Below are 27,649 nucleotides of genomic sequence, written 5' to 3'. Positions count from 1 at the left end.
GAGGAGATTTCATTTGTGGTGTGTGAAGTTGTGAGAGTGAAATAAGAAGTGAGTTGTGAAGAAGAGAAGAAGAGTGTGAGTTAGCGAAAGTAGAGAAGATAAAGCTTGTAAGTAATATTGTAATTGTAATTTAATATAAGTGTTTTTGTTAAGTTTCCCGATCAAGCCTTAGTTTGTGTTTAAGTTCTTAGTGCACTTTTGTTGTTCTTATTATATGGTCGGCTCTGCCGCCTAAGTAATACATGGTCAGTTATACCGCCTAAAGATATATGGTCGACACTGTCGCCTAAGTACATTGTGCACTAAGGATTTATAAAATTAAAGGCTAACCAACGTCAAAGTGTTGGTGTAGTGAGTCTAGTATAGTCTAGATCCTCTATAGTGGTGTGTTGGGCTCGTCGAAGCTTCCAACAAGAATCTAGCCCGAAGGCATCCTCCAAGGGCACGTGATAGACCCGACGTACAAGGGGATTAGCGTATGCGCAAGGCAAGCTGATGCAGCGCTACGGAAGCAAACCCGAGAGTCAAAGGTAAATCATGATCCCCGGGACTCGAACTTGCGCCTGTTGTTTCTTCAAGCTTCCACACATGGGGCCCTAGCTTCAAAGGGACGGGTACCGTTGGAGTTCTTGGTTTTTATTTTATTTTTGTTTATTTATTTTTTTTGTGAGGTCGTTTCTAAAGATACACACACCAATGTAAACTAAATAATGACTGGCTTTTCGGAAATTGATTTTGATTTTTGGTTCACAAATACCAAGTTTATAAAGCAACAAATAATGATTATAAATACAAATAGAAATAATAATCTTAAAAGATAAAGTAAATTCAGAGAGAAATTATTTTCAATGTTAGTGCAAAGAGGCTTGATATTAAAGACTTTTTTTTCTTTTCTTTTTTTTTTTTTTGATTTTTGATTTTTTTTTTTTTTTTTTTTTTTTTTTTTGATTAGCCTGGGTTTCCTCCTCGCTATGCGAGTCGACTATATCCCAGGGCGACTACCCGTTTTGCGGGCAGCCCGAAGTCATCGCGGGTGAACCTCCGTGGCCAAGATGGGGTTTTTACTTGCTTGCATGGATTTGAACTCATGATCCCCTTGTTAAAGGGGTAGGCCCTTGTCCACTCCACCACCACCAACTTGGTTTGATATTAAAGACTTGACATCATTTAAAATCGATTATATTCGAAATTACTTGAATAGCAATGTGTCTTCAACGTATGTACTAAACAGTGCATCAGATTTGGTGCAATATAATTTTTTAGGCAAAATTACGTGCAGATGAAGGAGGCTGTGTCCTTAAACTTATACGGAAGTATGTTAGTGAGTAAAATATTTTTCCTACTAAATCATACTATTTTTCTCATTACCATATACTTATTCTATCTCCTCCTATGATTTGTTGGTCCAACTAGATGTCATTATTTAATTAGTTACTCCGTATGTTATTAGTAGATAGATTATATATAAGTGTCGGATGTCATAGTTCATATTATTCTGTTCGCCCCCGGTAAAAAGTTTTAAGTTCCACCTTTTGAGGAATTCCTTTGCATCATGTCAAACGTGAATAATATCCATGTTCTGCACCAAAAAAGATTTCCAGAATTACTTACTACTCTCAAAATAGTTTACATTCAGTTAGCTCATTATTTTAATATTCAATTAATATTTTGAAGAATCGGCGGATAAGTTGATGATTTGTTTGAAGAATCGGAAATTTTTAGTGAACAGTTGGTGCAAGTGGGGCAGCTTCGGGTGTGTATTGTTCAGTATCTAATGTTTAGAGCTTTCAGAATTTGGTTGATAGCACTTTGTGGTATTCCGGCAGCGTATGCGTCTCTGGATAGTTTGTTGGGCATGGTTAAAAGCTTTGGTGATGTACTGATGTGTTTCGTATAGCTAAGTCATTTGAACCAGGCAGCGTCCAAACTTTTTCTGTTGGGAGCACTCGGAAATTTATAGACGACTCATTACTTTAGCATCGATCGCAACTAGGTGGTATATTTTAATTCCTCATAGGGTCAACATTTTTTTATGGAGTCTTGCTTTGCTTTAGATAGGTTGTCAACGAGGCTCAAGCTTTCGCAAAAAGGCTTAGAGATCGAGCAAATTGGTTGTGTTTTTTGCCATTATGGTATTGAAAGTATTTCGCATGTATTCTTTCAATGCCCGGTGGCTAGAGACATTTGGAACCAGATTGTATTATGGCTAAATATGGATCGATCGATTCCTCACTTCGTTTCACGACAAGAACAAAGCTCTTGTTAGATGATGAAGACAAGGAAGAAAATGTCGGTTATCTTTGCGACTTCTCTTTGGGCGATTTGGAAGCTTAGGAATAGCACTATTTTTGGGCCTTCTCCTTTATGGAAAAATGGTCTTTTTGATTTTATTCGCGAAACGTCTTTTTATCGGTATTTTAAAAAGCGGTCTTTTTGATTTATTCGCGTAACGTCTTTTTATCGGTATTTTACAAAGTGGCCTTTTCATTTATTCGCATAACGTCTTTTTACTGGTATTGTAATAGAGATCGTAAAAACAATAGTTGCAACGTATGGCTTCAAAACCCGGTGTAATTTTTGTATTCTTTTCCTCCTAGTGTAAAATTTCAGTTGTTAAAGGAGATAAAAGATTTGTCCTCTATCCAATGCCTTAATGATGACAGTTTCCCAAAGGATCTGATCACATTGTCCAATCGGGTCGTTTTGGGTTCTCCGCAGGCTGCCAAAGTTCAAACGAGAACCAACAAAAGGGCGAAAACTGCGAGAACCATTAAATTACAAAGATTTTCAAATTTGAGTAGGTTAAATCACATATAAATGTTGATGTAGAGCAAGGTTGAACAAAAAATAGTTTGAAAAAACCTATAGTTTAACTATATAATTATATATATAATTTTTTCGTTCACATGTGCAGATGTGTTTGTGTAACATGCGAACATTTCATATAATTCACAATTGAACATGTAATTTGTGGTTGTGAACATTTTTTTTGCCAATGATATGAACATTAGATAACACTTATATGCAATTTGTTAAATATAAATGTATATAAACCATGTAATTAAAGAGTTCTCGCAGTTCTTGCCCTTTTTGTAGTTCTCGTTTGAAACTGCCCCCTCCGCAGGCGGCTACTTCGGCAGGTGAGGATTGGAGTGGCGTGATACCCTCTAGTGTTACGTTTATGCACAGATGCTCACATTTGGAACCAGGGTTGAAAAGAAGATGAAACTGCTTAATCAATTGTACATGTAAAGATACTGTCATCATAACTTGAAATCTTAAAACACTTTCCGATATGCAAATAGCAAAAGTACGACACACACTTCTTAAAAATCAATAGTTAATCCGTAAAAGGCAACCAAAATACTTAACTGGCACATGTTAAATATGAGAGAATGAAATGTTGGTACCTGAACAGAAACTTTTACAATGACATTTGACTAGAGGATGGTAAACTCAACCCCAATGAGAAAAGTAAACACAGAAGATGATGTAACATTTGCAATCAAAGAACTCCAAAAAAGGGATTATTGATGGCACTGTTTAACTCAGTCCCAGCCGAATTTAACACTGCTCGGTCGATTTTGTCTCTAGCCAAGAACAAGAATTCATCCCCTTCTATCTTTTCGAACCCACATAGCTCAAGAAACTTTATGCCACCTTCTAATTTTCCAACTCTATCCTGTTAGATCGATCAAAACCACAAATGAATGTTAACCAACAAACTATATGCAAGAAACCAAAACTAAGAGCCTCTTGCATTGGTAGTTCTCAAAACTAATAGCTATTGCCACATTCACTGCAAAATTCAACTTCTATTTCTATGTTTATGTTTATTAAAGTCAGTTTAACATTTTGAATTGGCAGCTCAGGCAAAAACTGTCAGTGTTGCATATTTAAGTTTTTCTCAGGAGAAGCATTTAGGTTTTCTACTAATATATTATCCTATAATGTAAATAACAGATGCTTTCACGACACTTGTTTTTTTAAAGCCTTCAGCGCACTAGTTACTAAAAAATATATGGTCCGAGACTCAAGAAATTATATTTATATATATATATAAAAAGGTGAAGAAAAAAGATGCATCCTTCTTTTAACACTCGATAAGAAAAAACTATCTATTAGATTATGATAGGAAACCCCAATCTATTATTATTATACTAGATACTACATTATAGCTATCTAAATGGAACGTAATATTTGGTTAAGAGAACAAAAAACTAAAAGTTATATTTTGATGTGTTACAAATTCAGACTTGAACAAAAATGGACCAATAACTAACCTGAAAGGCAGCATTAGTAAGTCTGATCTTGCGAAACTTCTCCTCCTCTGGTTTAGTTGCAGCATTCTTGATATATGTCAGAAGGGTGTTGAATGCCGTCTTCACTTTTGCATCATCATCCTACCCCATATGAAAACATTCATTTATCATTACCCAAATGACTGGTGCTCTAATTAAATATGACAGTTTTTGTTCCTTTTACTTCAGTAGACGTTCCAATCTTGACCCAATTACTTATAAAATGGGTCTATTTAATTAATTTTTTATCTTTGACGGATCAGATGGTCCAAAAAGGTAAAAAGATGATCAAAAAACATCATTTATGCATAGAAGCTGATAATTACCTTATTACTCTGCTTGAGAGATCGTAAGCACTCTCTCATTTGCTCTGCTTTCGAAGCAGGTCTGACGGGCAATGAACTCTGTAATAAAGACCGACAAGTAACATTTTTAACACGTATCTTATGTAAACATATTCATACAGAACAACCAACTCAAACTATGTAAAAAATTGAGCAACATAGCTTTTATGTTGAAACTGAAAAGTGATTCCTTTCCATATAGAGGAAATTGATAACAAAACAATTTGATTAAAGGTAACAATTTTGACCCATTTGTCAATAAATCAGTTGATTATGGTTTTTGTTTTATCCATCACTACTTTTGTTTTATCCATCACTACTTAAAATATGTTAGTTAGCATACTTGGATAAAAAAACGTAAACTGGTCAATCAGGTTAAACATGCTAATCATTCGAAAACAAATCTCCTAGTAACACATATTAATATTTTATGTAAAGGAATAGTTTTATGATCATATCTAACAAAAATTAGAGATGCAAATACCTTCTTTTCCTCCACTACAGGTGCAGGAGGTTTTGGGACAGATGGATCCTCCGCGGGTAATCCAAGTTTCCGTCGCCTTTCTGCCTGTAACACAAAATATGATGAATTTTGCACAAAATAATTTTATAATTATTTCTCTTTATAGGTTAAATTCAAACTATGCATTAGATACTCGTAATAAAAGTTATTCATCAGAATGATTATCGTTATTATTGTTAGATATTTAGAATAAGTATCTGTATGCTAAAGGACTTTGAGGACCTTATCTTCTTCCAACTTCTGTCGAATTTTTTCTCTAGCTCTTTTCTCCTCCTCTTTCTCTGCTTTGCGCAAGGCTATAATACTGCAAGATACCCAAAATGATCCTGTTACAAATATATGATAAATATAAATGATAAATTAGTTTTCAGATAAGGAGATATAAAGTGGACATACCGTTTTCTCTCATTTTCTTCCTCCATACGTTTTGCTTCAAGTAGTTCCTTGCCAATTCGAATTCGCTCCTAAACAGTTTTACATACAACCAGATGACATACATGAGATACTCAGCCAACTCGGGGGTTCGCTTAATTTTAATTGCATCGATCAAACAAAATGCACAGAATGAAGATGCATCATAGCATGTTATAACCAACCGTAATGTTGGAAAACAACTAACTGGAACCGAATATATGAGACTAATATACTGAAACCATCCACAAGATCAAACTGGAAAATAATATGAAGAAACCATCTACAGAATCACTTTAAGGACGAGAAGTAAAATTTGACATGAAAACAACAATTCAGAAAATGAGTTTATGCATTTTATAAACTGAAGGTGCCTACTGAGATTTATATCGTCAAATAGGAAAAGAAATACTGATTACCTTCTCCCTTTCTCTTTCCATTCTCTTTTCTTCCTCTTCTTTCTTTTTGCGAGCCCGTTCCCTAATACATAACAATAATAAATAAATAAATAAAAAACAGTGTTGTCCTTCAATTATTAATGCACGCAAAAGAAAAAGTTATACTTCAGCTCTTGTGCTTTTGCTTTTCTTTCTTCAGGAGTAAGAGAAGGCTTGGGAGGCTCTGATTTACTCTTTGCAGACACCTAGCAGATAATAATAATAATAATAACATATAACATAAAAAAGCTATAAGGAAATTAATTTTATTTTGAGCATGATGGTATGGAAAAAGCAAATAAATAATTAAATAAGTGCACAAAATTTTGAAATGCATACTGATCAAAGTCAGCATAATCAACAATCATAGACGGATATGGACAGTGTTCCAGATATTGCATCTATAATCTATAATCTATTACAAAATATCATCAGATCTGCTTTCATAAAATCTTCAAAAACCCACAACCCATTAATAGTCCCAGTGCATTCTTTTTAGCCACAAACATTAACAAAGAAAACATGTAAAAGAAGTTATGAGTACATAATTTGAGAGACGTATAAGAGTATGAGAGACATAATACCAAAGGCATCCGATCTATGTCTGCATCATTCTCATGCTCAACAATCCAATTTGCAGCAGCCTCGAGACTTGAGTTACCTAGGAACAAATGTTTTAGATGAGAGCATTACCAATTACCAATTACCAATATAATCAAAACTAAACAGCTTATCTAAACAGTAAATGGATGTTAGGTATTGCTTATTTAGACAGCTTATCTGCTTATCATGTTTCCTTAAAGCAAATATGCATTTTGAGTGTTTGGAATAAGAAAAATCTATACCCTTGTCTACATATTTTATTTGAGTTAAAGCATAATCAAAAGATGTTCTAAATCAATCCTAAACTTCACCCTAAGCTGAATGAATAGTAACACATTATGTATGTAATAATGCTACTAAACTGAAGTGACCAAATAATTACACACAAAAAGATCCAGTTTTCATTAACATGAACAACAACAACAAAACACAATCCCACTAACCAGAAAAATGAAGTGCTCGGGTTGCCCTTTCCTTCGAAAACCCCATTGACTCGAGCTCCTCTAGTAGCTTTGAATCAACATCAGGAACAACCATTTCTAAAAAAAACACACATGGAAAAAACCACAAGTCAGATGGCATATTGGTATATTCACAAATAATGAAACCGTAAAAAAAATAAGATTAAACTAATATAATTCCATATATTTGTTCATCACTTCATTGTATACAAACAACATCACTCTGCACAGAAGGGCTTTTTCATAAAATACTAAAGTACTTCTCCATGTGTGTCCTGTAAGTAATCTATCTTACTTTTTATTTTACATCCACATTATCATAGTATGGCTCTGTATACGATTTCATAAGCAGCCTTTAAAAATAACAACTTTTATACAAAAATGTCAAAATTATATACAATGTTAAACTTTCTTAAGAAAATGGTATATTCGCAGGTTACCAAATGACACAAAGCAGTACACAAAGACATCTTTCTGCTACTTAGATGTATCAGAGTACAAACTGATTCGAAAAACACGAAAAGAAACACAACAGTGATCACCAACAATGACGTAAGATGGTATCAAGATCAAGATTATAGACAAACACACAATTACAAATCACATACAATCATATAATTAACAAGTTATCTTAAGTCTTAATTATTATACCCTCAGGTTCAACAGCAGTAGTAGCATCAACCATATCAACATCATTATTCTTAGCAACTTCCGAAGCAATCGGTTTAACTGTCTCCGCCGTCTTATCCGTGAATTCAGTATGTCCAGTCCTCTTCGTATGCAAATCACTCTCCTATAAAAAATTTAAAAACAAACTCAAAATTATAATTCATCAAAATTTGAATCAACGTATAGTATTCAAGAAAGAATCAAGAAATGAATATGTAATCAAGCTAATTCTGAAAAATGTAAAGCTCAAATTAATGAGCTAAAGATAAAGATATATAAATATGTTATGATCTTATTAGTATAGGTCACATGTGTATCGTGTGATCGTTAGTTATATTGGTTAGTCAATATAAATAGGTTGTTGGGGTAAGAAGTTAATTACTTGTTGAGTCTCAGATCATTGTGATCATTTCCCCTTTTTCACTATATTGTATCTATTGTAATGATCATTTGGTTACGAGTTCATAATCAATTGAATTTCAGAACTCAATTTTTGCGAGTTTTCAGATTGAAGCCGTTAAAAGGTTTTGATTGATGAATTGAGAAAACTGGGCAGACATACTTCTGCTGTGTTTGATGGTGATAAACGGATTTCTTGGGATAAAGAGGTGAGAAATGGAAGTATTAGTGAGGATGTGAAAGGTGCACATGTAGTGTTCAATAAGAGAGATAAATAAAGAGGTATGATTCAGTTTAAAGATAGGAGTTTTGATGAATGGTATCTCGTTAGTTTTTAATTTGGGGTGGCAACCACAAATTAAAAAGGTAATTAGCATGTTCAATAATGAAACCCTATATGATGCTTATTGTTTGGTTAGTGTGCAAGAATCGACTATCTTATAAAAGAAAAAATCAGTCCACTATTGCTTATCTAATTTTGGTCTCAAAGATGTAAAAAAGGTGAATAATGGCGTCAGTGATTGGGTGAATTTTGATAAGTCACGTGAACTGTGAACAGCAACTGTTTGAGGTCACTATCTTCTTCAAATCTTTGTAAAGAGAGTGATAAATAGAGTGAAATCGAATCTAAGCGATGATATTAAAGATATAGTTGCCGTTAGTGATGACTTAGAAGATGAATCTGTCACCATTATTTGCATTAGTCCGAATCATCTAGCGTTTTTTAATTTATTTGCATTTAATCGTGTGAATAAAGAATCTATTAATGAAACCATTCAAATCCGTTGAAAGAATCAGAATTATGGATTAGCAAGGGCTGCAGCTATACTCAAGTCCTTACGTTTTTTATTTAGTAGGAAAAAAATCATTTAGATAGTTACTTGCAAGTGAAAAAAGTTAACTATAAAGCTCGTGATAGAATAACATAAAGATTATTGCTTTAAAGATGGTTCATTTTTCCTCATTGGAGCAAAAAGCCAAAAACTTTGAAGTGTGACTTATGGAACTGGCCTAACAGGAAAAAGATGAATAAAAAAGATAGATACTACAGATTTATGGTCTATTTTAGGCTAAACTAGTTGTTTTTTGAATTTTAAGAAGCTGCTCATGGGCTTGTTGAGCTGATGAATGTACTGAAGAAAAAAAACCAAATGGAAGGAAATAAGATGTAGATAGTACACTATTTTATATTATCAATAGCTGGCTCACGAATATACTTCTTCCTTCAAGCAATTGAGGCAAATTAGAACGATTAGAGGTTTGGTCTAAAGGTGATTCTGTTATTGTTCTTATTTTTGGAGAAGTAACTAAAGTTTTTGTAGGGTAAAATTTTACAAGACGTCAAGACAACAATAGAAGCAGGGGGGTTATTATGGAAACATGATTTCCTTAAACAAGGTAAAATGTGTCAAGGTGCTATGGTGGGAAATACAAATGAGGTAGATTATGTGGATAAGCTACACGTGAATATCATCAGACATCAGACATGGTTTAACAAGGTATGAATGTATGAAAATAACTAGGGCTGTAAATGAGCCGAGCTACTCGTGAGCTACTCGAGCTCGGCTCGCTAAAAGCTCGATTCGAGCCGAGCCTAAACGAGCTCGATCCCGAGTTCGAGCCTAAGATAGAGCTCGTTTAATAAACGAGCCCGAGCTCGAGCTTCACATGTCGAGCTCGTTTAAGCTCGCGAGCCTAAATGAGCTTTAACACACACACACACACACACACACACACACACACACACACACATATATATATATATATAGGGGCAGGATCAATGGGGAAGTAACCAATCGGGGGAAGCGGGGGGAAGCAAATTTTTTTTTTTTTTCATTTTTTTTGAAATTTTTTTTTTCCGGCATCAAGATCACACAAAAATATGAACATTTAGAAGAGACACTTCGTGATGAATGTTATTATTTAGGCGGGAAAACGATCGACAAAAATAACATTCATGATAATATTGTTCGTGAAGAATATGAACGCTTTTTTTCATGTTTTGTGAAGTAAAATTTAGCCCGATTTAGAGTTTAGGGTTTAGGGTTTGGTGTTTTGGGTTTATTCCATAAACCCAAAACACCAAACCCTAAACCCTAAACCCTAAACCGTTCGTGTTAAAAACTCAATCTAAATCCTAAATCTAAACCCTAAATCTAAACCATAAACCCTAAATTTCTAAACCCTAATATCTAAACCCTATAAACCTTAATATCTAAACCCTAATATCTAAACCCCAATAGCTAAAACCTCAAAATACGCTCGAAAAACACGATAATTGTTATATATTACTTCTTCGAGCGTTTTCCCGCCAAAATAAAAACATTTATCACAAAGTGTCTCTACTAAATGTTCATATTTTCATCTCATCTATAATGTTCGTGAACAAAGTTTTTTCAAAAAACGAAAAAAAAAAAAAAGTTTTTGCTTCCCCCCGCTTCCCCCCGAATGGTTACTTCCCTCTTGATCCTACCACTATATATATATATATATATATATATATATATATATATATAATACAGAGTATATTTAATTTTTATATTATTAATATGTTAAAATTTTGAAATATTTTAACGATTCAGTTTCCTTATTTCCAATTCAAAATTTCAATGTATCCCGCTAATAAGATGTCAGTCACCGCCATATTAACCAATTACGGAGTAAATGTTTTAAGTTATCGATGACTAATATATTACACCAAAATACTAGTACAATTTTCCACCGTTTATCTCCGCATTTCCCAACATTTGAGGCTTCTAGTTCTTCCTTCTACACCTATATCTCAAACTCATTTTCACTCATCTTTTCAATTTTTATCAAAGTTTCAATGTTGCATGTTTCGAAAATTTAGCAAGGTAATAGTTTTGATTTTAGTTAAAAGTTTACATATACAACTTTTTACTATTCTAACAATTAGTTTTTTTTGACAAACATCGTGGTCAACATCATGGTCTGTAAGAATCAAAATCCCTATGAATCACTCAACATGTATAAACAGAGGAAGGCTACTAAGAATTTCGAAGAAAACAGTTTTACACATTCGTTTAGTTTAGGTTCATTTACGTGTTCATTCCGGCTTTCCGATAACAAATATCGGTAAATTTCAAGTTTAAAATATCCAATACATGAGAACTCAAGAAGAAGATACGAAAAGGTTAATTTTTGCTTAATTTTAGCCATTGAAATCAGTGAATTAGTGGATATTGATACGGAGTAACTTTTATGAATAACGTACTTGTGACTTATTAACAAGCTCGAGTATTACTAACGAGCTCGAGTATTAATTAACGAGCTCGAATTCACTATCTTTTAGAAAATTAACGAGCTTAAACGAGTCGAGCCAAGCTTTTCACATGAATCACGAGCCCGAGCTCGAGCTAAAAATCTAAGGCTCGAACCGAGCCGAGCTCGAGCTTTCGGAAAATCAAACGAGCCGAGCTCGAACATAGCCAAGCTCGGGCTCAGCTCGGCTCGTTTACAGCCCTTATTAATAACGAGAATGTGTCAGTGATTTTCCTTCAATTACAAAACACAGAAAATAAAAGATTACTTTGTTGTAAGATCAAATTATAAGGAAGCCATATTGTACAGTGAGTAATGAGGTACTAGTCATGATACTCGATGGAACTTTGGAACACAATCGGATAGAGCTTGTGAGAATATTGCAGGTGATGTTCAAGTAAACATAAGTTTATTATGAAGTGGGTTGTGTTGGGATAAACGGGAAGGTTTTGATATAGCACATTCTTGAAGTGGACACCCTTGCAAATCAAGAAATGACACGGTTTAAAACGCTATTGGGTTACGCGACTTAAAAAGTGGGTTACTTGAACAAGAGTTACAATGACGAACTTTACAGGAGATGCGATAAAGATCAAAATGAATCATATCAAGAATCAAAGTTCACGGGTCAGCAAGAATCAAATACAATTATTCAAGTTGGCAGACAACTAAGAAAAAGTTCCAATTTTTGAAAGATTCTTGAAGATAAAAATCTTTAAGTGTGATGGACTGTTATGATATTTTTAGGATAGGTCAAATGTGTATCACGTGATCATTATTTATAGGTTAGTCTATATAGACTGATTGTTAGGGCAAGAAGTTCATAATCAATTCAATTCAATTTCCCCCTTTTATCTATATCGTAATTCTGTTGTAAGGATCATTAGGTTACGAGTTCATAACCAATTCAATTTCATTGCTCAATTTGTATGAATTTTCAGATTAAATCTGTTAGTTCATCTTCAGTTAGTATAAGCCCTAGAAGTTCATAACATACTAATAAGATAATCTATATAAAGATGAATGAATTGCTTACAGTTTTGGAACGGCAGGGTTTATTACAAGTGGCGCAAACTAGGTTAAGAACAGGTTCAGTTGATTCAGAAAAATCGGTGTGTTTAGTGAGTTCAGCGTGTTCTTGTGCTTCTTCTACTGATTTTAGTAACGCTCCGCAATCGCCGCACTTTAATGATACTCCGGCCATTGGTGGTGATCGGTTTAATTCTCAGGCGATCGGTGGTTTGCGACTGTTTGGAAGGTAAAGAATTGTAATTTGGGGATTGTCTTTTTTATTTATATATGGCGAGGTGAGGTGAGATTGGGTATTAACCCGACCCGATTTGGATAACTTTGAAGTTTGTTTCTTCTCCAAGTCATTAAAAATTTAAATTTTCTAACGAGTTTTTTTCCCTTGAAAAACTAAAACTATTACTCGCACTCCTGTATAATTTGGACCTTTCACAAAAATGAAAGATCAACGGCGGAACTTGAACTCAGGAACGAACACTAAAAAAAACCTTAATTTTTAGTAAAAAAAAAATTTAGTGTAAAAATTTTTGTTCCGAAAAATTCAGGGTGGACGGATTACCACCTTGGGTTACCCTATGTTCCGCCTCTGTGAAAGACCCTCCAACAAAAAAAAAAAAAAAAAACAATTACAAACCCGGCTCGATCCAAACCCACAAAAGAAGACGAAAACAAACCAACAACAACCAAACATAATCAAACCCAACATATGGCAAACCCAGACAACAATCTTAAAAGACACAATTACAAAGACGGATAAATATAAGAACAATCGAATGATGACAATAGTCGCAAAACCAAACACGAAACACAAACGCAAAAACCCAAACGAAGAATTATGAAACTTCCTTCGACACTTTCCGACCTCTATTCCCCGGCTTGGAGAGTTTACCCGCAACTTGTTGGAAACATGGGTTTTTCCGATCTAGACACCCAATCGTATCTAATAATTTAAGAAGGATCATGCACCATAGGATCACCCGAAACATGACCACCACACGGAACCGAATACGATCCCGAAACACCGTTCTTTGCAGCAACCGTCGCAACCTTAACCACATTATCAGAAAAAACGTCGCCAATTTCATCTTGCAAAAATGGAGAGTCCTCAAGCCCTTCCACCATCTTCTATATTGAGTCTTTGAAGGCACTCCGGTAGCACCTTTGCCTCCAACCTTACCACATCTCGCAATGCACTCGAAATACAAACCGTCCGAGTGGAGGAAAGGTATTTCTTAGGTAAGAAAAGCGTACAATGTTGTTAAATCAAAGCCACAAAGGTCTGTATTATTGAACGATCTTTTATCTCCATTCCTGTATGACTTTTGTTCGAGTTAAATTCATTCCCAAAATAAATATCGATTGATAAAATATCGTTATGTAATTTTTTGTTGGATCGAGACTTTTTTTTTGTTAAATAGTAGAGGTGAAAGTGTATGGAATGAAATGATTGTTGATTTGAGAAAAAAAAATGTGGAAGTTGTAGGTGTATATGTAGTGTAAAATTAATCGATTTTTTAAGAAGAAAAAAAGTAAAAAATTCCAAACGGTTGTATAATTGTTAGGTATTTTATAATTAATTTTTATTTTTATTTAAAACAAATTAGAAACAAGGATTCAAAAAATATATAAAACTGAAAATGGACCCCACATGATCAACTTTTATCTCCTCAAGGTGTGCGTTGGCGGTTGGTTTGACGGAATGGTGCCTATCCACGCTAGCACTTAGCAGTAGGGATGAGCAGATTTCCCGATTTCCCGAAACCGAACCGGTACCGTACCGGTACCGGTACCGAAAATCAGTACCGATCGGGATTCGGTATAGGTTCCGGTCCTTGATTTTAAGCTAATTCGGTATCAGTATTTTTCGGTACGGTACCATTCGGTATTGGTCTAATTCGGTATCGGTATTTTTCAGTACGGTACCGAAAAAATCGAAAAAAACGTATTTAAACCATATTAAATACATGTAAAAATAAAAAAAATATAAATTCGGGACAAACGGTATAATACCGAAAATTACCGGTACCGAACCGATACCGAACCGGTACCGGTATTGGAAAAACGGTACGGTACCGGTATTCGAAATTGGGTAAATTCGGTACCGGTACTTTTCGGTTCTGGTACGGTTCGGTACCGGTTCCGTACCGTGCTCATCCCTACTTAGCAGTTGTTGGCTGGCGTGGATAGGAAATAGTCAAAGAATGTAGTGACCCGAACTTTTCCATGTTTATATATATTAATTGAGATTGATATTTACATTGCTAAATGTTTCCAACATGTTAAGCAATCAAACTTGTTAAGACTTGATTAAATGAAATAAGTTTCATATAGACAATTGATCACCCAAGTTGACCGGCGATTCACGAACGTTACAAATTTGTAAAAACTACATGTTGTGGTATATATAGACATATATATATGGTTGACATGAGATTATGATGAGTAAGTATCTCACTAAGTATATTAACAATGTGTGATATACATAAGAAATGAGATTACTAAGTTAAGAAACTCGAAATGATATATATAACGATTATCGTTATGATAACGTCTACTAAATACATATGTATCATATTAAGATATTGATACACTATATTTAACATGATAAAATGATATTTAAATATATCATTAAGTGTGTTAACAATGAACTACATATGTAAAAACAAGACTACTAACTCAAGAATTACGAAACGAGACTTATATGTAACGATTATCGTTGTAACGATATTTTAATGTATATATCATATTAAGAGATATTCATACATCATAATATCATGATAACATAATAATTTAACATCTCATATGATATAATAAACATTGGGTTAACAACATTAATTGAGATCGTTAACTTAAAGGTTTCAAAACAACACTTACATGTAACGACTAACGAAGACTTAACGACTCCATTAGAATGTATATACATGTTGTGTTTTGATATGTATTCTTACACTTTTGAAAGACTTCAAGACACATATCAAATTACTTCTACTTAACAAAAATGCTTACAATTACATCCTCGTTCAGTTTCATCAACAATTCTACTCGTATGCACCCGTATTCGTACTCGTACAATACACAGCTTTTAGATGTATGTACTATTGGTATATACACTCCAATTATCAGCTCTTAGCAGCCCATGTGAGTCACCTAACATATGTGGGAACCATCATTTGGCAACTAGCATGAAATATCTCATAAAATTATAAAAATATTAGTAATCATTCATGACTTATTTACATGAAAACAAAATTACATATCCTTTATATCTAATCCATATACCAACGATCAAAAACACCTACAAACACTTTCATTCTTCAATTTTATTCATCTAATTAATCTCTCTCAAGTTCTATCTTCAAGTTCTAAGTGTTCTTCATAAATTCCATAAGTATAGTTTCATAAAAATCAAGAATACTTCCAAGTTTGCAAGTCTACTTCCAAGCTTTCTAATCCATTCCAAATAATCATCTAAGATCAAGGAACCTTTGTTATTTACAGTAGGTTATCTTTCTAATTCAAGATAATATTCATATTCAAACTTTGATTCAATTTCTACAACTATAACAATCTTATTTCGAGTGAAAATCTTACTTGAACTGTTTTCGTGTCATGATTCTGCTTCAAGAACTTTCAAGCCATCCAAGGATCCTTTGAAGCTAGATCCATTTTTCTCATTTCCAGTAGTTTTATCTAGAAAAATTTAGGTAGTAATGATGTTCATAACATCATTCGATTCATACATATAAAGCTATCTTATTCGAAGGTTTAAACTTGTAATCACTAGAACATAGTTTAGTTAATTCTAAACTTGTTCGCAAACAAAAGTTAATCCCTCTAACTTGACTTTTAAAATCAACTAAACACATGTTCTATATCTATATGATATGCTAACTTAATGATTTAAAACCTGGAAACACGATGAACACCATAAAATTGGATATACGCCGTCGTAGTGAAACCGGGGGCTGTTTTGGTTTGGATAATTAAAAACTATGATAAACTTTGATTTAAAAGTTGTTCTTATGGGAAAATGATTTTTCATATGAACATGAAACTATATCCAAAAATCTTGGTTAAACTCAAAGTGAAAGTATGTTTTTCAAAATGGTCATCAAGATGTCGTTCTTTCGACGGAAATGACTACCTCTTTAGTAATTGACATGTAACTTAAATTTCCGACTATAAACCTATACTTTTTCTGTTTGTATTCTTAAATTAGAGTTCAATATGAAACCATAGCAATTTGATTCACTCAAAACGGATTTAAAATGAAGAAGTTATGGGTAAAACAAGATTGAATATTTTTGATCTTTTTAGCTACGGGAAATGTTTAACAAATCTATACAAATCATATCCTAGCTAACTTATATTGTATTATACATGTATTCTAATATATTATGTAATCTTGGAATACCATAGACACGTATGCAAATGTTTTGACATATCATATCGACCCATGTATATATATTATTTGGAACAACCATAGACACTCTATACGCAGTAATGTTGGAGTTAGCTATACAGGGTTGAGGTTGATTCCAAAAATATATATACTTTGAGTTGTGATCTAGCCTGAGACGTATATACACTGGGTCGTGGATTGATTCAAGATAATATATATCGATTTATTTCTGTACATCTTACTGTGGACAACTAGTTGTAGGTTACTAACGAGGACAGCTGACTTAATACACTCAAATCTTTAAAACATAATAAAAATGGTTGTAATTATATTTTGATCATACTTTGATATATATGTACATATTTGTATAGGTTCGTGAATCGATCCGTGGCCAAGTCTTATTTCCGAGGAAGGAAATATCTGTGAAAGTGAGTTATAGTCCCACTTTTAAAATCTAATATTTTTGGGATGAGAATACATGCAGGTTTTATAAATGATTTACAAAATAGACACAAGTACGTGAAACTACATTCTATGGTTGAATTATCGAAATCGAATATGCCCCTTTTTATTAAGTCTGGTAATCTGTAACATCCCGCCTTTTTCCATTTTCTTTTCCGTTATACTAATTTAAACTCTGTTATATGTTTATAACATCTCCCGTTAATACGCGTTTTAAAATATTCCGTTTAGGTAATTTTTGCACCCGACTACAAACTCGAGGGACTAAAATTGACACGGGGCAAACTAGTTGACTAGGTCACCTAGTACACCCCAATCACCACCATTTAACCATCTCCATCTCTCTCTCTTTCTCTCTAGCAAGAACACACACACAATTTCCAAATTCATTCAATCATCATCTAAATTCGATCTAGGAGGCTTACAACAAAATAAATTACATATTCGTGATCCTCTCTTCATCCTCTTCATTTTGGTACCAACTTCATCTCGTTTGGGTAACATTTCTAAAACTCTAGATTTCTCTAAATTCGTGTTTTTGACTTGAAATGGTGTTAGTTAGTGTCTATGGCTCATTGTGATGTCGTGTGTGTAATTTATATGCTCGATCTCGTTGTTTTAGTGTAACTAGCATGAACTTGAATTTTGGTGTGTTGTTCTTGAATTTTGGATGATCATATGTTGTTAGATGTTAAAAGTTCATGTTCTAATTGTGTTCCTAGTATCACTAGCTTCAATTTGATGTGTAGATTACTTTAGAAAAGTTCATGAACTCGATTTATGATTTTGGTGAATTTGGGTTAGGGTTTGATGAACTTGAAATGGACTTTTGATGCATTGAATGCCATGGATTATGGTTGGTAAGTGTTTAGTTAGATTGTATGCTTGATTACCTTCGAAACGGCATATCATTCATGTAAATTGGTTGCCCGAATCATTGAATTGCATTTATGAACTTGTATGCGATTAATGTTGAGCATTAGATGCGGTTTTGGTTGTTATAATAGGTAGATTTATTGATGAAATGTGTTTAGTTGTCTTCCTCGTCAAATTACCTTCCCAACGGTATAAAATACTTGACTTGATTGTTTGCGGATCATAAATTGTGTTTATTTGGTTTTTGGTTCGTGCACTTAGGAGTTCTGCATCAGACTTGAAATCCAACCTGGACGCCGTCCAGATACTTGGACGCCGTCCCAGTATTCAAAGCTGGACGCCGTCCAGAAAGTCTGGACGCCGTCCCAGCCTTCAAAGCTGGACGCCGTCCAGAAAATCTGGACGCCGTCTAGATGCACTGGCAGGCTACTGTCCTCGTTGGTCATTTTACGGAAAATGTTTGCTATGCTATGGACCTCCGATTCACATGTAACTTGTTCTAACATGCTCATATATGATTAAAAACCTCAGAAAAATAGTTCGGGACCCGACCCGGACGTGTTGACTTTTTCGTTGACTTTGACCCGGCCTAAGTTGACTTTTAATCAAACTTAACCAAATATTTGTGCAATCGTTCTAACATGCTTTTATACTTGTACCTTGCATGAAACATGACGATTTAATTCACATGCTATTATGATCGAGTCTTAACGAGCCATAGGACTAATTGAACATCTTTGACCTATCGTGTTTACCGTTATTGATACAACCTATTGTTTAGGTCAAGACTAGCATTGTTCTTTGCACACGTTTACTTGTTGAAGTACTTTACTAATCGTGCACTCAAGGTGAGATCATAGTCCCACTTTTACTCTTTTGAAACTTACATTTGGGATGAGAAAACATAAACGTTCCTTTTTAACTAAGTGAACACAAGTACAGGAAAACAAACATTCTACATACGAGTTTGAACAAAAATCCTCAATTCGATTATCATTAGTTACACTTGCCGGGTGTAAGCGAGAACTTATGTTATATGGCCATATGGGTTTGACAAACCCTCATTCAAACGGTTCGCTACCGTTTACGAATGAAATATATTTTCGAGAAACAGTGTATGTTCAAACACTATTGTGATGGGGTTCTATGGAAGGAATGTTAAGCATTGATAATTGGGTGCTCGTGAAACAAACTTTTGGAATGTATTACTATTATACCAATGTTACAAATCTTGTGGTTCACTTGTACTTACTTACTTAAACCTATGATTTCACCAACGTTTTCGTTGACAGATTTCTATGTTTTTCTCAGGTCCTTGAACGATACATGATACATGCTTCCGCTCATTATTTTGATACTTGCATTGGATGTCGAGTATATATGCATACATGGAGCGTCTTTTGGCTACTTTTAAATTGTGTCGCATAAGTTTCATTTGTACTTATAACTTTGTAACGTAACTTGTGGTGGAACTATTCTCGTAAACTTTGAACAATCTTTACATTTGAAATGAATGCGACATATCTTTTGGTCAAACGTTGTTTTAAAGACTTATGACCACGTAACGGGACCTAAGTAGACGGCGCCGTCAATGACGATTTTGTCGGGTCGCTACAGATGGTATCAGAGCGTTGGTTGTAGGGATTTAGAGTTCATTGGTGTCAACCTCGAGTCATAGGGTACATTGGTGAGTCTAGACTACAACCGGCATATAGACTTGAAGTAGGAATTACTTGACTACTTGTGCATTTATACTCGAACGCTTCTACTCATATCTACTCTTAGTTCATCTTAATCTCACGTTGTTTAATTTGATTGACACGCCACCTTGACTTTATAGAATAATGTCGAATGCACATATGAATCAGGGTAATATAATTGCCAGGATTATATTACGGTGACTCATATGAACGTTCCGACATTATGACATAAAGAATTTAAGGCGAGTCGAGGAAAAACTTCTCTTTATCTTTATTCTATATCACGGTTAGTATTATTGAGAATACTAATCAATGATATTCTTGTGTCTTGAAGGAACAATGGCTCCTCGTCGTGTACGCCGCAATGAAACTCCCGAACAAGCTCTCGAACGGATGATAGCTACCGCCGTAGATGCGGCCATGGCCGGTCACTCATCCAACAACAACAACAATAATAATAATAACAACAACAACAACAACAACAATGGAGCCGGTAACTCAAACGAGGGATGCTCCTATAAAGCTTTCATGGGGTGCAAACCTCACACTTTCGATGGAACCGGGGGACCGGTCGTGCTCACCCGATGGTTTGAGCAAACGGAAGCCGTCTTTAGCATAAGCGGTTGTCGGGACCAAGACAAGGTCAAATACTCCACTCACACCTTCGCCGGTGTCGCTCTTACATGGTGGAATACTTATGTACAATCGGTGGGTACCGATGAAGCTCACGCCCTCTCTTGGGCCGACTTGAGGGAAAAGATGATTGTCGAATATTTCCCTCGTGAAGAAACCCGAAGGCTCGAACAAGAGCTAAGAACTTTAAAAGCGATCGGAAATGATCTCAAGGCTTATAATCAACGATTTTCCGAACTAGCCTTGATGTGCCCAAATCTTGTGAACCCCGAAGCTTTAAGGGTTGAACTTTACATGGATGGTCTTCCAAAGAGTATCAAACATGGAGTAATGTCATCCAAACCCACTAATCATCAAGAAGCTTTGAACATGGCCTGCAAATTGATAGAAACGGTTGACGAAATCGTAGTACCGGCACCTAAAGCCGAGGACAAGTCGGGTAACAACAAAAGAAAATGGGAAGCTCCCCAATCAAGCAACAACAACTTTGCCAAGAAATCTTTCACCTCCGACGGCAAGAAGGGTTATGCCGGAAATCTACCTCTTTGCAACAAAAGCAACAAACATCACTTTGGCGAATGTAGTAAGCTAATTTGTCATCGGTGCCAAGGAATTGGTCATAAGGCCAACGATTGTAAAAGTGCCACTCCCGTCGCTCGAAAGTGGCCCAATGCACCAAAGACGGGCACTTGTTATGAATGTGGCTAAACGGGCCATTATAGAAATGCATGCCCGAAGAGGAAAGATAACCCCAATACGCGCGGCCGAGCTTTCAACATCAGCACCGAGGAAGCCCGAGATGATAATGAATTGGTCACGGGTACGTTTCTTCTCAACAACACTTATGTTACTTGTTTATTCGATTCGGGTGCCGATAAGAGTTTTGTATCCAAGACTTTGACTCATTCTTTTAACACTCCACCTCTTCCATTAGATACCACTTATACCATTGAAGTGGCTAATGGGAAACTATTAAGTGCCGACACATATTACCGGGGGTGTACGTTAAACATTTTGGGTAAGGAATTTGAAATTGACTTGATACCCATGGAACTAGGAAGCTTTGATGTAATAATCGGTATGAATTGGTTAGTCAAAACGAAATCTCACCTTTGTGATCTTAACGCAATCCGAATTCCTATCGAGAATGGTGAACCTTTGATTGTTTATGGCGATAAGAGTTGCACCAGACTCAACCTCGTTTCGTGCCTTAAAGTTAGAAAACTACTCCGTAAGGGTTGTTTTGCGATCCTTGCCCACGTTAAGAAAGTCGAGTCCGATGAGAAGCATATCGATGATGTGCCAATTGTTAGTGACTTTTCCGATGTATTTCCCGACGAATTGCCGGGTCTTCCACCTCATCGACCGGTTGAATTCCAAATCGATCTTATTCCGGGAGCCGCACCCGTAGCACGTGCACCGTATAGACTTGCTCCATCCGAAATGCAAGAATTACAAAGTCAAATCCAAGAACTACTTGACCGTGGTTTTATCCAACCTAGCCATTCACCATGGGGCGCTCCGATTTTGTTTGTTAAAAAGAAAGATGGATCCCAACGAATGTGCATTGATTATCGTGAACTAAATAAATTGACGGTTAAGAACCGATATCCTCTTCCTCGCATCGATGACCTCTTTGACCAACTACAAGGGTCTTGTGTATATTCGAAAATCGATCTCCGCTCGGGTTATCATCAATTAAGGGTTAAGGGGGAAGATGTCTCCAAAACCGCTTTTCGAACTCGTTATGGTAGTTATGAATTCCTCGTCATGCCATTTGGTCTCACTAACGCACCGGCGGTGTTCATGGATCTTATGAACCGCGTGTGTAAACCGTATCTTGACAAATTCATTATCGTGTTCATCGATGATATTTTAGTCTATTCAAAAAGCAAAGAAGAACACGAGGAACACCTCCGACTTGTGCTTGAACTTTTAAGACAAGAACAACTCTATGCCAAATTCTCCAAGTGTGAATTTTGGTTAAAGGAAGTTCAATTTCTTGGTCATGTTGTAAGTGACCAAGGTATTAAAGTCGATCCAACGAAAATCGAAGCCATTAGTAAATGGGAGACTCCTACTACTCCTACTCACATTCGTCAATTCTTGGGTCTCGCCGGGTACTATCGTAGATTCATCGAAAACTTCTCTTTGGTTGCACGTCCTCTAACCGCATTAACTCACAAGGGAAAGAAATTCATTTGGGAGACCGAACAAGAATCCGCATTTCAAATCTTGAAAACAAAGCTAACCACCGCTCCTATCTTGTCACTTCCCGAAGGCAATGATGACTTTGTTGTATATTGCGATGCCTCGAAACATGGTTTTGGGTGTGTATTAATGCATCGAACAAAAGTCATTGCTTATGCTTCTCGACAACTCAAAATTCATGAACGAAACTACACGACGCATGATCTCGAACTCGGAGCCGTTGTCTTTGCACTTAAAATGTGGAGACACTATCTTTATGGAACCAAAAGTACTATCTTTACCGACCACAAAAGTCTCCAACACATTTTCGATCAAAAGCAACTAAACATGAGACAACGAAGGTGGATTGAAACCTTAAACGATTACGATTGCGAGCTTCGTTACCATCCCGGGAAGGCAAATGTAGTAGCCGATGCCTTAAGTCGAAAAGAAAGAGCGGTGCCTCTTCGTGTCCGAGCCTTAAACATCACCATCCACACAAACCTTAATAGCCAAATTCGGGTAGCCCAAGATGAGGCTCTCAAGGATGAAAACCTTTCACACGAGCTCTTGAACATTCTCGTCTCTCGATTCGAAATTAGGGAGACCGGACTCCGATATTACACCGGAAGGATTTGGGTGCCTAGTTATGGGGACCTACGAAGCCTTATTTTAGATGAAGCCCATAAGTCACGATACTCGATTCACCCCGGTGCCAATAAGATGTACCACGACCTTAAACAACTATATTGGTGGCCGAACATCAAAAGGGACGTAGCTACTTATGTTTCCAAGTGTTTGACATGTTCCAAAGTCAAAGCCGAACACCAAAGACCGTCCGGACTACTTCAACAACCCGAGATCCCGCAATGGAAGTGGGAAAGGATAACGATGGATTTTATCACCAAGCTACCAAAAACGACGGGCGGTTATGATACCATTTGGGTTATTGTTGACCGTCTCACCAAATCCGCACACTTCCTTGCCATGAAAGAAACGGACAAAATGGAGAAACTTGCACAACTTTACATTAAGGAGATCGTAGCCCGACACGGTGTACCTTTATCGATTATCTCCGACCGAGATGGCCGTTTCGTTTCTAGATTTTGGCGTACTTTACAAGAAGCGTTGGGAACGCGTTTAGACATGAGCACCGCATATCATCCTCAAACCGATGGACAAAGCGAACGTACAATTCAAACCTTAGAGGACATGTTATGAGCTTGCGTGGTTGATTTCGGAAAAGCTTGGGACAAGCACTTACCCCTCGCCGAGTTCTCTTACAACAATAGTTATCACGCGAGTATAAAGGCCGCACCTTTTGAAGCGCTATATGGCCGCAAATGTCGTTCACCTTTTTGTTGGGCCGAGGTAGGTGACGTGCAAATCACTGGACCCGAACTCATTCACGAAACCACTGAGAAAATCGTTCAAATCCGAGATAGGCTTAGGAGGCCCGAAGTCGTCAAAAGAGCTATACCGACAAACGACGCAACGATCTTGAATTTTAAGTCGGTGACCGCGTCATGTTAAAAGTCGCACCTTGGAAGGGTGTAATCCATTTTGGGAAACGCGGAAAGCTAAATCCGCGGTATATTGGTCCTTTCGAAATCTTGGAGCGTATCGGAACCGTTGCTTATCGTTTAGATCTTCCGCCTCAATTGAACTCCGTTCATCCTACCTTCCATGTATCTAACTTGAAAAAGTGTCTTGCCGAACCCGATATCGTCATCCCTCTCGAGGAACTTACTATTGATGACAAACTTCATTTTGTGGAGGAACCGGTTGAAATTGTGGGCACCTCCATCAAGACATTGAAACAAAGCCAAATCCCGATTGTTAAAGTCCGTTGGAATGCCAAAAGGGGACCCGAGTTTACTTGGGAAAGACAAGATCAAATGCAAAGGAAGTATCCTCATCTATTCGTGAATTCGGAAACGCAAGATCTCGAGGAAGAAACAATGACTACTACGCCTACTTAAATTTTGGGACGAAATTTCTTTTAAGGAGTAGGTAATGTAACATCCCGCCTTTTTCCATTTTCTTTTCCGTTATACTAATTTAAACTCCGTTATATGTTTATAACATCTCCCATTAATACGCGTTTTAAAATATTCCGTTTAGGTAATTTTCGCACCCGACTACAAACTCGAGGGACTAAAATTGACACGGGGGCAAACTAGTTGACTAGGTCACCTAGTCCACCCCAATCACCACCATTCAACCATCTCCATCTCTCTCTCTTTCTCTCTAGCAAGAACACACACACAATTTCCAAATTCATTCAATCATCATCTAAATTCGATCTAGGAGGCTTACAACAAAATAAGTTACATATTCGTGATCCTCTCTTCATCCTCTTCATTTTGGTACCAACTTCATCTCGTTTGAGTAACATTTCTAAAACTCTAGATTTCTCTAAATTCGTGTTTTTGACTTGAAATGGTGTTAGTTAGTGTCTATGGCTCATTGTAATGTCGTGTGTGTAATTTATATGCTCGATCTCGTTGTTTTAGTGTAACTAGCATGAACTTGAATTTTGGTGTGTTGTTCTTGAATTTTGGATGATCATATGTTGTTAGATGTTAAAAGTTCATGTTCTAATTGTGTTCCTAGTATCACTAGCTTCAATTTGATGTGTAGGTTGCTTTAGAAAAGTTCATGAACTCGATTTATGATTTTGGTGAATTTGGGTTAGGGTTTGATGAACTTGAAATGGACTTTTGATGCATTGAATGCCATGGATTATGGTTGGTAAGTGTTTAGTTAGATTGTATGCTTGATTACCTTCGAAACGGCATATCATTCATGTAAATTGGTTGCCCGAATCATTGAATTGCATTTATGAACTTGTATGCGATTAATGTTGAGCATTAGATGCAGTTTTGGTTGTTATAATAGGTAGATTGATTGATGAAATGTGTTTAGTTGTCTTCCTCGTCAAATTACCTTCCCAACGGTATAAAATACTTGACTTGATTGTTTGCGGATCATAAATTGTGTTTATTTGGTTTTTGGTTCGTGCACTTAGGAGTTTTGCATCAGACTTGAAATCCAACCTGGACGCCGTCCAGATACTTGGACGCCGTCCCAGTATTCAAAGCTGGACGCCGTCCAGAAAGTCTGGACGCCGTCCCAGCCTTCAAAGCTGGACGCCGTCCAGATGCACTGGCAGGCTACTGTCCTCGTTGGTCATTTTACGGAAAATGTTTGCTATGCTATGGACCTCCGATTCACATGTAACTTGTTCTAACATGCTCATATATGATTAAAAACCTCAAAAAATAGTTCGGGACCGACCCGAACGTGTTGACTTTTTCGTTGACTTTGACCCGGCCTAAGTTGACTTTTAATCAAACTTAACCAAATATTTGTGCAATCGTTCTAACATGCTTTTATACTTGTACCTTGCATGAAACATGACGATTTAATTCACATGCTATTATGATCGAGTCTTAACGAGCCATAGGACTAATTGAACATCTTTGACCTATCGTGTTTACCGTTATTGATACAACCTATTGTTTAGGTCAAGACTAGCATTGTTCTTTGCACACGTTTACTTGTTGAAGTACTTTACTACTCGTGCACTCAAGGTGAGATCATAGTCCCACTTTTACTCTTTTGAAACTTACATTTGGGATGAGAAAACATAAACGTTCCTTTTTAACTAAGTGAACACAAGTACAGGAAAACAAACATTCTACATACGAGTTTGAACAAAAATCCTCAATTCGATTATCATTAGTTACACTTGCCGGGTGTAAGCGAGAACTTATGTTATATGGCCATATGGGTTTGACAAACCCTCATTCAAACGGTTCGCTACCGTTTACGAATGAAATATATTTTCGAGAAACAGTGTATGTTCAAACACTATTGTGATGGGGTTCTATGGAAGGAATGTTAAGCATTGATAATTGGGTGCTCGTGAAACAAACTTTTGGAATGTATTACTATTATACCAATGTTACAAATCTTGTGGTTCACTTGTACTTACTTACTTAAACCTATGATTTCACCAACGTTTTCGTTGACAGATTTCTATGTTTTTCTCAGGTCCTTGAACGATACATGATACATGCTTCCGCTCATTATTTTGATACTTGCATTGGATGTCGAGTATATATGCATACATGGAGTGTCTTTTGGCTACTTTTAAATTGTGTCGCATAAGTTTCATTTGTACTTATAACTTTGTAACGTAACTTGTGGTGGAACTATTCTCGTAAACTTTGAACAATCTTTACATTTGAAATGAATGCGACATATATTTTGGTCAAACGTTGTTTTAAAGACTTATGACCACGTAACGGGACCTAAGTAGACGGCGCCGTCAATGACGATTTTGTCGGGTCGCTACATAATCTAAGAATTAGGGAACAGACACCCTAATTGACGCGAATCCTAAAGATAGATCTATTGGGCCTAACAAACCCCATCCAAAGTACCGGATGCTTTAGTACTTCGAAATTTATATCATATCCGAAGGGTGTCCCGGAATGATGGGGATATTCTTATATATGCATCTTGTTAATGTCAGTTACCAGGTGTTCACCATATGAATGATTTTTATCTCTATGTATGGGATGTGTATTGAAATATGAAATCTTGTGGTCTATTGTTATGATTTGATATATATAGGTTAAACCTATAACTCACCAACATTTTTGTTGACGTTTAAAGCATGTTTATTCTCAGGTGAATACTAAGAGCTTCCGCTGTTGCATACTAAAATAAGGACAAGATTTGGAGTCCATGTTTGTATGATATTGTGTAAAAACTGCATTCAAGAAACATATGTCGATGTAATATATTTCTATTGTAAACCATTATGTAATGGTCATGTGTAAACAGTATATTTTAGATTATCATTATTTGATAATCTACGTAATGCTTTTAAAACCTTTATTGATAAAATAAAGGT

General features: G+C 36.0%; 1 protein-coding gene across 1 annotated transcript; it reads right to left on the bottom strand.

Annotated features, from left to right (window-relative positions):
* Positions 1 to 3,302: 3,302 nt before the first annotated feature.
* Positions 3,303 to 12,705, bottom strand: LOC139843920 (uncharacterized). The gene is made up of 12 exons (XM_071834104.1): positions 12,467 to 12,705; positions 7,732 to 7,873; positions 7,063 to 7,158; positions 6,601 to 6,677; positions 6,143 to 6,222; positions 5,999 to 6,059; positions 5,565 to 5,632; positions 5,391 to 5,472; positions 5,130 to 5,213; positions 4,628 to 4,705; positions 4,284 to 4,403; positions 3,303 to 3,682 (listed from the first exon to the last, which is right to left on the bottom strand). The coding sequence occupies exons 1-12, from the start codon at positions 12,632 to 12,634 to the stop codon at positions 3,506 to 3,508; spliced, it is 1,233 nt and encodes a 410-aa protein (XP_071690205.1). The 5' UTR covers positions 12,635 to 12,705; the 3' UTR covers positions 3,303 to 3,505.
* Positions 12,706 to 27,649: the final 14,944 nt, after the last annotated feature.

This window comes from Rutidosis leptorrhynchoides, chromosome 4 (genome assembly GCF_046630445.1).
Source record: "Rutidosis leptorrhynchoides isolate AG116_Rl617_1_P2 chromosome 4, CSIRO_AGI_Rlap_v1, whole genome shotgun sequence".
NCBI lineage: Eukaryota > Viridiplantae > Streptophyta > Magnoliopsida > Asterales > Asteraceae > Rutidosis > Rutidosis leptorrhynchoides.
Note: the sequence above shows the minus strand (reverse complement) of the source record. Positions and strands in the feature narration are given on the sequence as shown.

Coding starts and splice junctions, on each gene's coding strand:
- LOC139843920 (XM_071834104.1), bottom strand. CDS start 12,634: ATGGCCGGAGTATCATTAAAGTGCGGCGATTGCGGAGCGTTACTAAAA. Junction 7,159..7,731: donor TACTGCTGTTGAACCTGAGG/GTATAATAATTA, acceptor TGTTTTTTTTAG/AAATGGTTGTTCCTGATGTT. Junction 5,633..5,998: donor TGGAAAGAGAAAGGGAGAAG/GTAATCAGTATT, acceptor AAAACTGTTTAG/GAGCGAATTCGAATTGGCAA.